The following is a 16,402-nucleotide window of genomic DNA, read 5'->3' on the forward strand; positions in this document are numbered from 1 at the left end:
ATAAATTAGTATCTGCTTTATGACAGACCAAATACTTCTTGAAATTAAGTGGGCCAATAAAATTCTGTAAGCCTCGTAGTTACGTGGCAATATACATGATTTCAAACTGTATGCGTCATCACATTAATTCTATATAGGCAGCACTGCACCTATTTGAAAAATGTTGACTGTTTTTATAAACAGTCTTAAAACGTACTTAACCCATGTGACAATTAGGAAATTATGAACTTTTATTTCAAAACTTCCACAAAAATACGGGAAAAAAACTTGAAAAGTGCATTACTATATCATCCTTCCCATCTTTTCATCATACGACACGAGAGTTCATTACCTTCCCACAGAGGTCAGGACCTAACACACATCAAATCACAGGTTTAAAAAGAAAAGAGGAAATAAATCAAGCCAGAGAGAGCAATTTCAAGGACACGGGTAGAGCTCTCTCCTCAGAGAGTCAGGCATGTGGGCCCAACAGAGTCTAATCTGTTTTCCTAGTAACACTTGGAGCAAACAGAGAGGAGTCTACAGCAGCCTCTCCAGGTCAACTGCTTCCTGGATAACTTCCTGCTTGGACTAGTTCCTCTCAAACGTACTCTTTGATTTGGGCATGTGCCTAAAACAAAGAGGCTAGCGCAGGTGCTTCTGAAAGAGAGCACCGTCAGAATTTTCGGTCTAAACTGCCAGCACTGCTGCACAAGGGGTGGGGTAAACAGGCTAATCAACCGGCGGGGACAAAGGGAGGCTGCACAAGAAAGAGGAGGTGTTCTAAGTGTTTAATTTGTAATCACGTTTCTCAGGTTCAACAGTTATTTTATAGACTAACTATTGGCCCAAAATATTAAGAGCAAAAAGTAGACTAATAAGGGAAATCTCTACTTGAACTGGTTTTAGATACTGGGGGATGATTATAAATTTCATTAGGTATAATGATGGCATTGTAATTAGGGGAAGAAAATGTCCTTATACTTAAGAGATGCATACTAAACTTTATGAGGATAAAAATAACATAATGTTTGCAACTTGCCTTAAAATACTATAGCAGAGAAAAATAAGAGGGATATATGAAGCAAAATTTTGAAAATTATTTAATTAAGGTGATATGTATGTGGAATTTCATTATACTATTTTTTGTCCCCAAATATCTATTTCCAAATATGCTTGAAATTTCTTCATAATAACAAATTCTTAGGCAGGCTATGTGACTATACATAAACTATGAACCTAATGTATGTGTGTGTATATAAGAAAATACTATAAAATATTATTAGTGAGTATCTCTGGATTGTGAGACAGCAGAGACTTATCTTTTTTCTCTTGTAATTCTTAGTATTTTCCAACCTCTCCAAAATATGTGTGACTTTTAAAATAAAACAAATTTATTAGATATATCAGAGCACTAGATTTCAGAAAACATAGAGGAAATAATGCTATTAATACATTTTTTTCTAAACAATCCATTTACTTTTCTACCACAATGCTACATAAATTAATTTTTTAATGTCTCATAGGCAAAAAAAGGCTAATACTGACTACTAATACATAAAATTAGAAGATTGCTTTGTGTTCAGTTTAAGCATGGGTTGCTTTTAATAAAGAATGAAATTTTTTAAGCAAATATATTTTTCCAGAGTAAGTATCCTTTCTAAAATAACATTCTCATCGAAGCTTCTAAATTCTCTTAAGATCTGAGTTTTATAAGATAGAGATTTTCCAGACTCCTCTACATTTCATTTTCTGCACTTCAAGATTAAATTAAAACAAGAACTCTCTTCAAGGACCACAGTGGTCACTATTCATCCTTCAGCAAGAATTTTCCACCCTAGGTGTTAAAAGGTCTGATGTCAGTAGTCCCCAGACACTTAGAAATTACTGTAGAATGTTTTTATTTTCCCTGTCGTGGGGCCCTGGGATGGGGCAGGGGCAGCAAGGATGCGGGGTCAGGGTGTCTTTGATACAATTATCAGTAATCTCCTACTGTCTGAAATAAAGCATCCTAATCTTTGCAATGGAACTCTCTTTCCTTAGGTAACTTATTGAAGAAACTTCATTTTGTTATGAATTTTCACACATATGGTAGTTTCTAAGGGAAAAGGATGTAACGTCTGTTCCAAAGTCTCCTTCTCCACCCCTACTGCTGAAGCCACAATCACCTATTGCTCCCTTGACAGCAAGCCAAAAGGAAGTTTGCTTTGTACTTTCTTATACCAGACTTGTTTGTAACCATTCCGGATTTTAATTTAAATGAAAGGTCACTGGGCTTGTTCCATAGATTCCAACAAAAAGACCACAGTGAAGACACAAAGTGGAAGTCTTCATTGCTGCTCATAGTCCCCATTATACAAGGTCAAAGTTTTATCTTTCTGAAGAGTTAATTCTAAGACTTTACCCTCATAAAACCACAAGGAGAAATATAGGCAGCTGGCATACCAGAGGGTAAGAAAAGGCCTTGTGTGGCTTTTGGTCTGAAGTAGAAGCCTTTCTGAAACCCAGGGAGGGAGAGAAGGATTAATGAATCCCAAGTCAGTGAGGGTCAGTGTCACCACAGTCCTCCATTCAGAAGGATCCGTCTGCGAGTCACTCTCACATCTTAGTGGCCGAGCCTGTTCTAAGTGAGAAGTTACATTAGACACTAACAAACATTTTAAAATCTGAAAGGGCCCTCCCTGAAGATCACCCAATTATTTCAGTATTTTAAATTTCCAAGCCCTTTTAAATAAAATCTCAGGTGTTGAGCTTTATCTATGTATCAAAATAAGTCAAAGCAGAACTGCTCTTGGAGTGGGGACATGAAGGGGTTGGAGACCTATCTGTTTAGCATCTGTTCCTGCCCTTCCCACATCAAACAGTCTCACCAGCAGTCAAAACCCTAGAGGTCTTTGGAAAACAGTTTGAAAAAAGAGTAAATCTGTAAGCCCAGAGAAAGACATGAAGATAATGGTAGAGAAGAAGGTTGATAATGGTAGTTATGTTTCTTTTCTGGGAAGATGCAGAGAGTGCCAAAGAGCAAAAGACAAAATAAAAATAGCCACACTGTAGTGTGAATACAGGCTACAAATCATATCTGTAAAAGTAAATACGTATATCACCAACTACTAGGTGGCAATGTGGGCAAATAAAAACATAAATATGATGAGGTTATCAGCAACTTCTCTACAGTTATTGCTGCTACTTTGATATTATTAATATTTTTGCCATTAAGTAATGTTTTTTTAAAAAGGAAAGAAAAGTATTAGTCCAGCCTGTTCTTTCTACAGCTGAGGAAATAAGGTCCAGATGTGCCAAGAAGCATGGACAAATACTCAAGGGCCTGGGCTGCAATATTTAGTCACTTGTACTTACAGAGTAGTAGATTATAAAAACCACAGTTCTTAACCCCACCGAAAGAAAAACTAAATTTTAGTTATTTTACCATTTTCAAAAGCATTCATTAGTACTCGTTATGGGGACAGATTTTATGATATGCTTTAGAGGAAAAAAGCACTGAGCACTGGAGTAATTCGGGAAACATTTATCAACCAACTTATAACTGCAAAATGCTGTTCTAAATACTGTGGATATACACAGACAACTAGGACATGGACTGCTCTTTAAAAGTTTACGTTGTGCCAATGAAGACAGACATAAACAACCCTTATTATAAGAAAGAATGAAAGAAAAGCGTGGACAAATAACCCCAGCCTGGGACACTGAAAAAGGGGTGAGGGACCAAACGGTACGTGTGATGAACCATGGAGAATGAACCAGCGCACTACACAGCTCCAGGAGACGGGTAGCCTCACAAGGAGACCCAGTCACACAGAGAAGGTACAAAGGCCAGATGCAGCTAAGGACAAGTACCAGCAAAGGCAGGAAGGGCCTAACAGAGTGTTCAGAGAAAGATCAATTATGGGTTCCAGCTGAAATGTGTGGGGCAGTAGACTCAGAGAGAAACACAAAAGACAAGACTAGATATACAAGCTAGGGCTGGGTGAGGGAAGGTTTTCAGAATAAGCCGGCATAAACTGAAACATGTAGCTTGTGCTCCAGGAAGGGAAGTCTAATAGTAGTACAGATAGTGAGAAAGGAAAGAGACAGGAGTTAATTCTGGACCTGAATGAGAAAAACCAAATGGGTTTGGGTGGGCTCCGGGAGTTGGTGATGGACAGGGAAGCCTGGCGTGCTGCGGTTCATGGGGTCACAAAGAGTCAGACACGACCGAGGCTGAACTGAGGCACCAGAAATGAAAAGAGAAGGGAGGGACTGGCGACAGGAGCCACCACAGTGTCCTGGCCACACAATCTGTCACTTCCGGATCAGTCACCTGGTTTAAGGTCTTAAGGAAGTCAAAATATTAATGATGCGACTCAAGTTACTTTAGTGGATTTAAATCTATTAAATGGTGTATCTCATAAAAAACCTTAATGGCAAATCTTTCTAGGCTAGTACCTTCACTTTCCCAGGCCTGCAGCTGATCTTGATCCCTGGTAGCACTGCCCAACACCTCTCGAGGTACAGGTTCCATCCGTGCATCTACTTTCTCTGGCTGGGAGGAATGGTTAAATCCTTCAATCGCCTTTTGGAAAAACAAGTTCAGCTCCTGGAAGTTCATGGCTTGGAGCTCCGCATAAAGTTCTACCTGTTGGGCCTCCTCCAACTCATCCCAGAAGTCCAGCAGGTGTTCCTGCCCAGCTTTGGACAACCTGAGTTTGAGGTCATTGACATTCATATTGCTCGAGTGGCCAAGTTTTGTGATAACGGAGGTGTAATTTCTGCACCTGTAAAACTGAAAGAGAAAAGGAGCCAACAGCAGGTCAGAGTCCAACAATGAAACCCAAAGACATTCTTCCTGCTAAAAACAAGTACATTAAAAAAACCTGCAGAGTTCCCTGGTGGTTAAGACTCAGTGCTTTCACTGCTAGGGCAAGTAAGATCCCACAAGCAGCACAACAAGGCCAAAAAAAATTTTTTTAGTAAAATAAAAAATAATAATAATTAAACACTTGATGTTAAGGAAATTTTGCTTTTCCATCATGATTATACTCGTAAGAGACCAACCTTGTAAGACAATGCTAATTATTCTTATATACCAAGCACTGCACCAAGTACTTTGCTTACGTGGTCTCATTTTATTTTCAACAAGTCTATTCCTAGGTGCTGCAGTAGTAAAGGATCCACCTGGTGATGCAGGAGACTCAAGAGACACAGGTTCAATCCCTGTGTCAGGAACATCCCCTGCAGAAGAAAATGGCAACCCACTCCAGGATTCTCGCCTGGAAAATCCCATGGACAAAGGGGCCTGGCGGGCTACAGTCCAGGGGGTCGCCAAGAGTCAGACACGACTGAGCGACTAGGCACAGCACAGCACTCATGGCCCTTGATCTTTGCCTGTTATACAGTGATTTATTTTTGGCTATCCCGGGGCCCTGGCCAACTTGAAACCTAACATAAATATTTACTGATGTAGAAAACAAGAAATAAACCAAAGAAAGACATAACTTAAATTTTATGCTAACCTAATGAAGTGTTTTACCCTGTTTACTGGAATAGGAAATGTCAACGCATTCCAGTATTCTTGCCTGGGAAACATCATGGACAGAGGAGCCTGGCAGGCTAAAGTCCATGGGGTCGCAAAAGAGTCGGACATGGCTGAGCAACTGAACACACACACATGACACAAATACTACTATTATCATTACTTTCCAGGTGAGAAGACCAAGGCACAGAGAAGCAAAGCAACCCAGCTGACTCGTGGAGCTGGGGTGTGAATATAGGCAGTCTGATTCTAAGGCTCTAGTTGCCTCTTTACACTCCTCTGACCACTAAACTACTACTGAAAGAATACCTAACTGTTTAATATTTTCAACCTTTCTCCTTTTATCTCTAAGTACAGAAACAGAGAATTCAGAATACAACAATATCAAGGAGACAGAAACACTTACAGTCATAAAAAATACAATTTTATCTCAAAGCAACTTCTGCAAAGAAGGAATAAGTCCACCATCTTTACTAAGAATTGAACCCTAAAGGACAAGCAATATACACAAAACAATCAAAAGAGAAAAGACGATGTTTTTTAAGAGTATTCCACGATAATCCAGCAAAATGTTAAACTGCATACAATAAAAAGAGAATGAGGAAATATTTAGTCTACTCACCTAATACAGATAAATGCAAGAGAAGACAGGCATTGTTCAGAAAGGGTTCACAAAGGAAGCAGGATGCCTCAAGGGTTGAGCAGATTATATAGATAAGATTAGGAAATAAGCGGGCCAAGTGGCTCAGTGGTAACAATCCATCTGCCAAGCATGAGACGTGGAAGGAAATGGCAACCCAATGCAGTATTCTGCGTAGGAAACCCCAGGGACAGAGCAGCCTGGCGGGCTACAGCACCCAGGGTCCAAAAAAGCTGGGCATGACTTAGTGACTAAAAACAGCAACAACAAGGAAATAAGCAGAGCCTGGTGTCCACGAGGAGTAAACACGAACAGGACAGAGGCAAGAAAGTTAAAGTTTTATGTAGAATAATGGGAAATGATTTAAGGTAGGGCTAACGTGTGAAGAGCCCTGAAAACTAAGCAAAGGAATTCAGATCTAACCAAGTAAGTAAAAAGAAGCCAACACAGATTATTAACACGGCCGGGCCACCATGCTTTAGAGAAATGAGAGAAAAGAGCATGGCACAAAAGAGACGGTCAGGAGAGGCAACTAGAAGCAGGAAAACAAGTTAAAAGTCATCCGCAGGCATGAGAAACCACAGAGGAACCAGATTTGTTGCCGAGGAAATAAAGGGAGAAGGATAATTTGAGACATACGGTAAAGAATCATCATTGCATTATAATTACTTTACTTAGATATAAAGGATGGAGGAAAAGTAGTTACCAAAGAAAAAGCCAACTATCTTCTCCTCTAAGAACAGTAAAATGTAGTTCAGAGCAAAATTCTGCAGTTCAGTTAAACTGCTTATTTTCCCTGTTCCCTTTTGCCAGTAAAGTGGGATTAATAATCCTCCCTACCTGATGAAGACTATTAAACATCAAACACCATTTATGAACTCAGGTTGAGAAAACCTACATCTGGGTGTCCCCTGAAGGGGCAATAACAACAAACACTAAGGTATACAGAAACACAGTTCTAACTGCTTTATAGACAGCTGTTCACTTAATCCTCAGAACAACCCTTAGGTACTGTTATTGTGATTACATTACAGAGGAAGAAGCTGAGCCACAGAGATAACTTGCCGACAGTCCACAACCAGGAGAGCGATAGAGTTAGGGCTCAGATCCTGACAGCCTGACTCCTAACCGCATGCTCTTAACCATCGTGCTGTACTGCCTCTCAGGAGAAAAAGACTTTGTTATCTTCATGTACATGTCTATGTGTGTATATGTGTGTGTGTGTAAAACAGAGAAATGGCAAGAAAAAGAAGTAATCTGGACTTTCTTCATTCAGAAAAATAGACACATCTGATGTTCTCATATCTGACTCACTGTGCAGGTGAGTTCATACGCCATCACGGAAAAGGAAGGACACGTGCAGGACAGCAGGAGAGGAGCCTCACAGGATGGGCCAGATAGAACCGCCTTCACGCCACAAAAAGTGCAGCACTTCCTCCATTAATTCTGACAAGAGGTGTGTGCCGGTGTGTAATGGTAAGCAGTAGTGAATAAGAGACTAGACTGGAATTTTTATTTCAACAACCAAATCTGAAAAAGTTGAATATCTATAAATTATGACAAAATCTCCTATATGTCCATACCAATACATCAGTAACAATGACATATTTGTAGTAGTCCACCATTATCAAATATACCTTTGGTGGTGGTGGTTTGGTGGTGGTTTAGTCACCAAGTCGTTTCTGACTCTTGCAACCCCATGGACTGTAGCCCGCCAGGCTCCTCTATCCATGGGATTCTCCAGGCAAGAATACTGGAGTCAGTTGCCATTTCCTTCTCCAGGGGATCTTCCCGACCCAGGAATTGAACCTGGGTCTCCTGCAGGGCAGGCACATGATTTACCAACTGAGCTATGAGGGAAGCAAATATACCTTTATTGGAATTTAAACTCTAGCATAAAAGATACCTGGCCTTCCCAGGTGGCTCAGGGGTGATAAATCTGCCTGCCAATGTAGGAGGCACAGGTTCAATGCCTGGGTTGGGAAGAATCCCTGGAGTAGGAAATGACAACCCACTCCAGTATTCTTGCCTGGAAAATTCCATGGACAGAGGAGCCTGGTGGACTACAGTCCATGGGGTCCCAAAGAGTCTGACCGACTAAACACATGCAGGCAGGAATGAAAGATATCTAGTACTTCATGCTCCTTTTCTGCTTTCCTTTCTACTCCTATTTCTGCTGCTATATTTTGCCTCCCAAATTGGTAAGTAAACCTCTCAAACCTTTAGAAAAACAAGAGGGGCCATAACCATCGAATCCTATAAATACTTCAGAGCATAGCATATTAAATCTTTTTTAGCCTTAACTAAGCAAGACAGTTCTGCAACAGTGAAGGAATAGAAACTGCCTTCATTTTCCTAATTTCACCAGAAAGACCTTAAACTAAAGGCACTACGTTAACAACATAAACTTAGTATCATAATCACTATTACCTGGTTTCAGATATCATAAGTCACGTACAAATAAATATAGCATAGGGTCAGGCCAAACTTAATAAAATCTTCAGGAAACCATATGTTCAGCACATGAGTGCTCTAAACCCTCCAATCCCATCTTTCTGCTTGGCCAAGCCAGGGAAAAGCCAGAAATTTCAACCCTCTCCCATTACCAGTATTAAAAGAAAAGTGGCAAGTAGGTTTTGTCCATGTGACGTCCTCCACAGGTATCTCGAATCCTTAGTGTACTGTCAACGCTTTCAGAATCTTTCCCTCATATATTCAAGACACCCCAACTCGCTCCCACGGGACAGTTCCAACGACTTCTCCCCACTGTAGGATCCCACCCAAGCTTGGCCTAAGTCCCTTGCTGAGAACCTCAAAGCCCCCGTCCCAGGTCCAGGTGAGGCTCCACGCCCAACGGCACGACAAGCCCCCGATTCCAGAGCCTGCCCATGGGGGCCCCTCACGCCAGCGCTCCCGGCCAGGGAGCCGAGGCTGAGAAGCGCCGCGGGGCGCAGGAGGCGGTGTGGGTGTGAGCGGGCTCTTCCGCGTGTGCCCGGACGCCGGCTCTGTGCACGTACGTGCACCGCGTGTCCACGTCGCGGCCGAGGCCTCGGAAGCGTGTGCGTGGCGGCACCAGGCCCCCGACCGCCCCAGGTCCCGAATCCCGCCGTCTACCGCAGGATCGCGGGAGAAGGAGACAGCGACTGGGCTGGGCGCCCCTCACCTCTCTCGCCGCCACCGCAGCTCCGCCCGGCTCCGGCTCCTTGGGCGCGGCCACTCATCTGCGTCCAGCGCCAGCTCCTAATATATACCTTCATCCGGGGGGCCGGGGCGGCGGGGCGGGCCGGGAGCTGGGGCCAGGGGGAGCGCCGGCCCCGGCCACCCCGCCCCTCCGTCTTCGCGACGAGTGGCTGCCGCGCGGGGAGGAGCCGCAACCACCCACCCCGACACGTCAGCTCCCTGAGCGCAGGCGGCACAGAGGGCGCGGGAAGGAGCGCCGGGGAGGCGGGGCGGGGCCTCCGCGTCACTCATCCTCCGGGCCAATGGGAGGATGGGTCCTGTCAGCAAGCGGCCCCGCCCCCCAGGGCCCAGGCCGGGAGCGGTGTCCTTTGCGTCGGATTGAGGGCCGAGGACCGAGGCGCGTGAAGCTATAGCGGCCAGGTTCTAAGCGCCCTGGCTTCACCGCGTTGTCCCTCGAGGGCCCCTCCCGTGGCTCCTAGTCAGCCCAGTGGCCCCGCGGCTCGGGGCGTTGCCCCCCTTTCCCGAAATGGACCGCAGAGTTAGTCCGGGAGCTGTGTCACCGGGTGGCGGATTTCCGACCTCCCACTCGGAGGATTGCGAAAGCGCGTCGGCCAGCGTCTCAGCGCGGAACACCAGGGGCGGGCCTGGCGGGCCCTCTGACCTGGGGCTGCTGTTTCGTCTCGAGCTGGCCAGATAGGCAGGGCCCTGACCCTCTTTTCTGTTTAATCGTGGTTTACATCCCAAGCACCTGAAGCAGGCCCATTTACTTTTGCATAAATAAGCACACACAAATAGGAAATGCAAGCAAATGTATTAGGTAGCCCGAGGAAATGGAAAGCGCGCCATTGAGACAGCCCCCACATCAGCTTTGTGTGACTGTGGTCTTAACCTCCCTGGGCCTCCGTATATGACAGGAAAATGGTCTTTGGGCTGGCTGACCTCCAAGGCCCTCCAAGGCAGTGCAACTGTTTATAATTGGGTGTGTACCGTATATCTTTGTGTGGATGTGCCCTGCAGATTACATGCTTGGCATACAAAAGCTGTGTTTACGTGCGGCACAGCCTTTGCAAGAAGTCCAATATGTTGAAATACCAAAACATCTAGATTTAACAAAACACCTGACAGAAATTCAGCTACTTAGGTGCCTTTCTTCTGCCTCCTTGAGTGAAAATGCCTTTCAATTTTATCAATTTCAACATTTCCACTGCATTAAGTAACAGAAAAATTTACACCAGATAAGTACTGCTGGTAGTAATACATTCAGGAGGTTGAATATTCTATCTTTCATCATCCCAGAATGTCATCCATTTGTTTGATTTATAGTATAAATGGCTATGAACATGACATCTACAGACAGAATTCCAACTTCTTTATTGCTTGGAATCTTCGCCAAGTTGATTAACTCTTACTCATCAGTTTTCTTATCTATAAAATATAGACAATAATAAAAATGCCCCTTAGGGTTGTTGTGAGAACTAAATCAGTCAATACAATAACACAATGTAGAACAGAGTAAATACTAAATAAATTGTAATTTTTATATGAGTTCGCATGCTGTCAGGTTCTGGAAACCTTGATATACTTCTCATCATTTGGAAAACCTTTCATTGTTTGGATCCCTGATACTATAAAGAACATTTCTCTTAAACCTTTCATAACTAAGAACAAAATTGCTCCCATTAATGTTTATAATAGTTCATTTGAAACACTTGTGTTGGGACTAGTTCTTTTTTTTAAAGAAATGAACTCTTTAATAATGATTTTTCTCTTCATTCAGTCATCTAAAATTAATAGACTGCCTATAGTACTCCAGACACTACTATAGAGTCTTGTTTAAAGATATTTTTCTTTTGAAAAATATTTATTTTTATTTATTTGTTTGTTTGGCTGCCCTCAGTTCTGGTTGGGCATGCAGAATCTTTCATTGCAGCACACGGCATCTTTTTTAAAAATTTCGGCATTGCTGGGTCTCGCTGTAGTGCGAGGGCTCTTCGTTGGTTCGTGCCGGCTTCTCTTGTTGCAGAGCAGAGGCTCCAGAGCTTGAGGGCTCACTACTTGAGGCACACAGGTTTCGCTCTAGTTGTCCCGCAGCACGCAGGATCTTAGTTCCCCAACCAGGTATCGAACCCACATCCCATGCATTGGAAGGTGGATCCTTAACCACTGGATCACCAAAGAAGCCCTATAAAGTCTTTAATTTTTACCACACTCATGTGAGCTAATTACAAATACGGAAAGGGAGTGAAATTAGAATAACCTCTTAAGTGAAGACTGGAACTGAAGTTAGCATGAACTCATGATTATTCATCCCAATACAGAAATTGGCATAGATGCATGTGCATATGTGGGAGAACTGTGTATTTGGGGCAGGGGCTGAGCGATCAGTTAGTAAATTTGGGTAACAGGTATATGAAACTTTATACTGCTCAACAATTTCTCCATAAGGCTGAAATTACATACAAATTTTCAAGTTCAGAAAATTAGAATACAACTAATGGTGGGTCGTCATTGTCAGTCCAAAAGAAAATTTTTTATCCCGTGGAGCACTCAACCCTGGAAGAAAGGACCAAGGGTGAGAGACTGTCACAAACTCCTCCACTAGGTTGGAAAACCATATCACTTGGGAAGCTGTAGATACCACACAGTGCTGTTCTGGGTGGCAGCTGTGCTCCCCTGGGACAGGAATAATGCTAGGAAAGTGTTTTTCTCTGATTCTCAACCTTCCAGTTGAAAACAGTAGGCTTAGATGAGGGGTGTGGGAACATGTGTAGAGTGGGGAATGGCCTGGAACCCCTGGATATTTATATGCCTGTCCCTGGGGTTGAACTATTCTCTTAAGAACAAACTGACACTTTTTTTCAGCATTCAATCAAGAACAAACAGGTGCTTCTTGAGAATATGTTTATTAGGTAGTTCTGTGCAGGTTCTTGTGATGGAAACCATGGGGAATCAAAAGCTAGGGTGTCTGGGTCTCCAGGGGATATATAGTGCAAAAGTAATCGTGGGGGAGAGATTCCTTTCCCAAGCCAGGGGGCCATAAGCGCCATGGTGAATGCACACATGAAGGATTTCAGAGCTCAGAGAGACAGAATAAAGAAATGAAGACATTTCTTAAAAGGATATGCATTCAATAGAGTTTTAGAGAGAGCTAGGAGGTGAGAAGCCTCACTCTCTACAAAGGCTACCCCTAGGCTTTCAACCTAGGCTGAAGATGAGACGGTTATTTGTGTTCATACTGGCAACACTTGATGCCTACTCAGCAGAAGAAACCAAGGGATTTGTACTCAGAGAACTTAGCAGGCAAGAGATCTACGTAGAAGATGGTACTAAATAAACTGTGAAATCAGAAGAGAGGTGTTTTAAATGGGCTATTATCACACACATTCAAAAATTCAGAAGTCAAAAGAAGGTCTTATGCTTTGTCTTTTAGGGACAATGGGATTTTGGTGACTATGGGGTGATTTTTCCTAAATTTACTAAAGTGAAAATTGTTTGACCTTTAAGAGAATATATATTTTTAATTTTAGAAAAGCAGATGTGTAACTTCATAACTATAGAGGCTATTTGCTTGCTTGTTTTTCCCTGCAGTCATGTCAGATATGTGCCAGTCTGTTCATACTTCCTATTGTTGTACAGTGAGTGAGGACCCACGCAGGTTTTTCAGACAGTGGGCTGGTATTAGCGAGCATACACCAGAGTCCTCCCTTCACTGTCCTGAACATGATGGCCTCAGCAAGGCCATTGAACAACTAGAAGGACCAAGGTTATTTCCCAGCAGTTTATCAGATCACTAGGAGCCTCTGGCTTAGCTCAAGGCTCAGTTTGAAGCCAAGCCTGAGCATATCATTAGATCACTGTTTCCAAGAGACAAACAAATGAGCAGTAGAGGAGTTAGGGCTCTAACTTTCCTGTTGACAGTTTCCTAGGACTTGAACACTTCATTCTCACTTGGAATCATCCTGACTTAGCTCATCACTCCTCCCACTCTCTAAATTTTCTGTAGTTCAGGGTGTGTTTTGAAATATTGTGAAATAACGAATACACCCTGCTAAATGTTTTGTTTTTTTAACACAAAGTACAGTCCCTCTAAACTGACTATAATCTAGGAAGTAAATAAATAACAGAAAGAAATGAACCTGGAGAGAGTAGATGAGAGTGTTGGTTTGTGATACTTACAGAGGTGCACAGCCTCAGGACTCCAAATTGAGTAGGCTGTTATGGTGTGGGAGAATGGAGTTTAAATTCCCTTCCAGTGCTGTTAGCCAGAGATTGTCTGGTCCATCTCCCTTAATTCATAGAAAAGGAAACAATGAGACCTCCCTGGCAGTCCAGTGGAAGACTCCACGCTTCCACTACAAGGGGAATGGGTTTGATCCCTGATCAGGGAACTAAGGTCCTGCGTGCCGTGCAGCACAGCCAATAAATGAATGAATGAATGAATAAACAAATAAATAATTCCCCCCTAGAGTTAAGAAGTGGAACCAGTATTGGAAGCCTATTGCTGTATAACGGGGTTTTTCTGGATCTAATGAATGGAAAAATAATCCAGTCACTAAAAACATCAATCGCCATAATAAATGTCTGGAGTATCTCTTCAAGCCAAATGGCTCTCTACCATTCTGAGTGGTCAATTTAATGCCCACTCTTGAAAGGCCACTTGACTGATATTTCTAATGCACAGTGGGGCTGTCCCCAGGGAAAATTCCACAGAAACTTAGCCTAGAATGGCATCTGGTCAGCACCAAAACCAGAACTGTAACATGTTTTGTTCTAAACCTGTCTCACCACCTATCTGGTCATTGTCTTCTTATGCCTCTCAACTCAATGTAAATGACAAACACAAGGGACAGTATTATTCTTGTTGGAGGTATCTCCTAGTCACCTGTTCTTTCCTTATGAACCTACTATAGTTGAAATTTACTTTGTATCTTCCAGGTAATATCTTTAAGGAAAAGATAAAAATGGCATGTTACCTCCAGGAAACCTCAGGCACAGTAGAAGTTCCTCACATTTTTTTGTTCCAGTCTTCACATCTCCACCTGTGTTACTTAATATTAATAGAAAAAAAGACCTAAAATCATAAAACTCTCTGATAGTATCAACTGGCAAGGCATCAAAATTGAACTACAAAATGCAGCTTCAAAACTTATTTGGTTCTCAGAGCTGCTGGGTAACTATTTCTTGTATCTCTCAATAGCATTCATTTATTCATTCACTTTGTTTTTTGTCACTTAGCATAATAGGTTAAGAATATGGACTCTGAAGCCAATGAGCATAAGTTTGAGTCCCATTTAGTTACTTAATTAAATGACCTTGAACTGAGTTAGTTGATGTCTCTGTCCCTTACCCCCCAATCTGTAAAATGGAGATAATGTTAACACTTACCTACTAGGGTTGCTGTGGGGATTAATATTTTTAAAGTGCTTACAGAAGTTTCTGACTCAGAATAAGCGCTTGGTAAGTTTTGTTTAAAAAATATTTACTCAGTGTGGCTTACTGCGTATCAGGTATTGGGACTAGAATGCTGCAGCAGGCAGACTCTAAAGTGACTCTGTGATCCCTGCCTCTGGGATTGTGTAATCCCTTCCCCTTCAGTGTAGGCAGAACCTGTGACTCACTTCTAACAGAATATGGAAAAGGTGATGATATAATCATTCCCATGAATACACTATGCTATATGACAAAAGTGTTGGAATGTCACACCAATTATTAGGCTGTATTATTTAAGGTTTTTTGCTAGCCGACGTACTTCCACTTTCCTACTGGCCTTGAAGAAACAAACTATGTTGACAGCTGCCTACAGAGAGAGCCACACGGGAGGAAGCTTCACACATGTTCTTGGAGCTGGGAACGGCCTCCAGCCAGCAAAGATACAAACAAACAAAAATCCAGAAATTTGCAGTCTTATGGCCATAAAGAAATAAATTCTGCTAAAAGTTGACAGCATGGAAGTGGACTCTACTCCAATTGAGCATCCAGAATGCAGCCCATCTGACACCTTGATTGCAGTCCAGTGAGACCTTGAAGCAGAAAGATAACCCTTGGCCAACATCTTGATCATAGCCTCTTGAGACCCTGAACCAGATGCCCCAAGGAGCTGAACAAGTTGGAGAAAAACACACAACCATTCTGACTGGAGTCACTTTAAATTCATAGTGAAAGTCACTCAGTAATGTCCGACTCTCTGAGACCCCATAGATTATAGATTGCTAGGCTCCTCTGTCCATGGAATTCTCCAGGCAAGAATACTGGAGTTGGTGGCCATTTACTAATTCAGGGGATATTTGTGACCCAGGGATCAAGTCTACGTGTCCTATACTGCAGCAGATTCTTTACCGCTAAGCCATCGGGGAAGCCCAATTATGCAAACACCATACACTAAACTTCTTTAGTCTTTGCAATTCTTCCAGATAAAACTGTTTCACTTTGCTGTTCTTCTTGATAACCACTAATTCCAAAGAAGCTGAAGTTGAATGGTTCTATGAAGACCTACAAGAACTTCTAGAACTAACACCAAAAAAAGAATGTCCTTTTCATCATAGGGACTGGAATGCAAAAGTGGAAAGTCAAGAGATACCTGGAGTAACAGGCAAATTTGGTCTTGAAGTACAAAATGAAGCAGGATAAAGGCTAACAGGGTTTTGCCAAGAGAACACACTGGTCATAGCAAACACCCTCTTCCAACACAAGAGACAGCTCTACACACGAACATCACCAGATGGTCATTGATTTGCTGCTTATTTGCAGATCGATTACATTCTTTGCAGCCAAAGATGGAGAAGCTCTCTACAGTCATCAAAAACAAGACCAGGAGCAGACTGTGGCTCAGATCATGTTGCAAAATTCAGACATAAATTGAAGAATGTAGGGAAAATCACTAGACCATTCAGGTATGATCTAAATCAAACCCCTTATACAGTGGAAGTGAGAAATAGATTCAAGGGATTAGATCTGATAGACAGAGTGCCTGAACAACTATGGACAGAGGTTCATGACATTGTGCAGGAGGCACCAACCAAGACCATCGCCAAGAAAAAGAAATGCAAAAAGGCAAAATGGTTATCTGAGGAGGC

The 16,402-nt window shown here is 42.5% G+C and overlaps 1 protein-coding gene across 6 annotated transcripts in view; it reads right to left on the bottom strand.

Moving 5' to 3' along the window:
* The window catches only part of UAP1 (UDP-N-acetylglucosamine pyrophosphorylase 1), a 33,430-nt gene extending 23,925 nt beyond the window's left edge, over positions 1–9,505 (bottom strand). For 3 of the 6 annotated variants that reach the window (XM_065946601.1, XM_065946593.1, XM_065946575.1), the window contains exons 1-2: positions 9,313–9,445; positions 4,423–4,759 (exon numbers count right to left, since the gene is read on the bottom strand). In XM_065946601.1, coding sequence (XP_065802673.1) covers positions 4,423–4,702 — 280 coding nt within the window. In that variant the 5' untranslated portion in view covers positions 4,703–4,759; positions 9,313–9,445. Of the gene's footprint in view, positions 1–4,422; positions 4,760–8,755; positions 9,019–9,312 lie in introns of those variants that run through there. The other 3 variants (XM_065946614.1, XM_065946608.1, XM_065946585.1) reach the window with 2 other exon arrangements.
* Between the last annotated feature and the right edge of the window lie 6,897 nt (positions 9,506–16,402).

Source organism: Muntiacus reevesi, chromosome 1 (genome assembly GCF_963930625.1).
Source record: "Muntiacus reevesi chromosome 1, mMunRee1.1, whole genome shotgun sequence".
NCBI classification, from domain to species: Eukaryota; Metazoa; Chordata; class Mammalia; order Artiodactyla; family Cervidae; genus Muntiacus; species Muntiacus reevesi.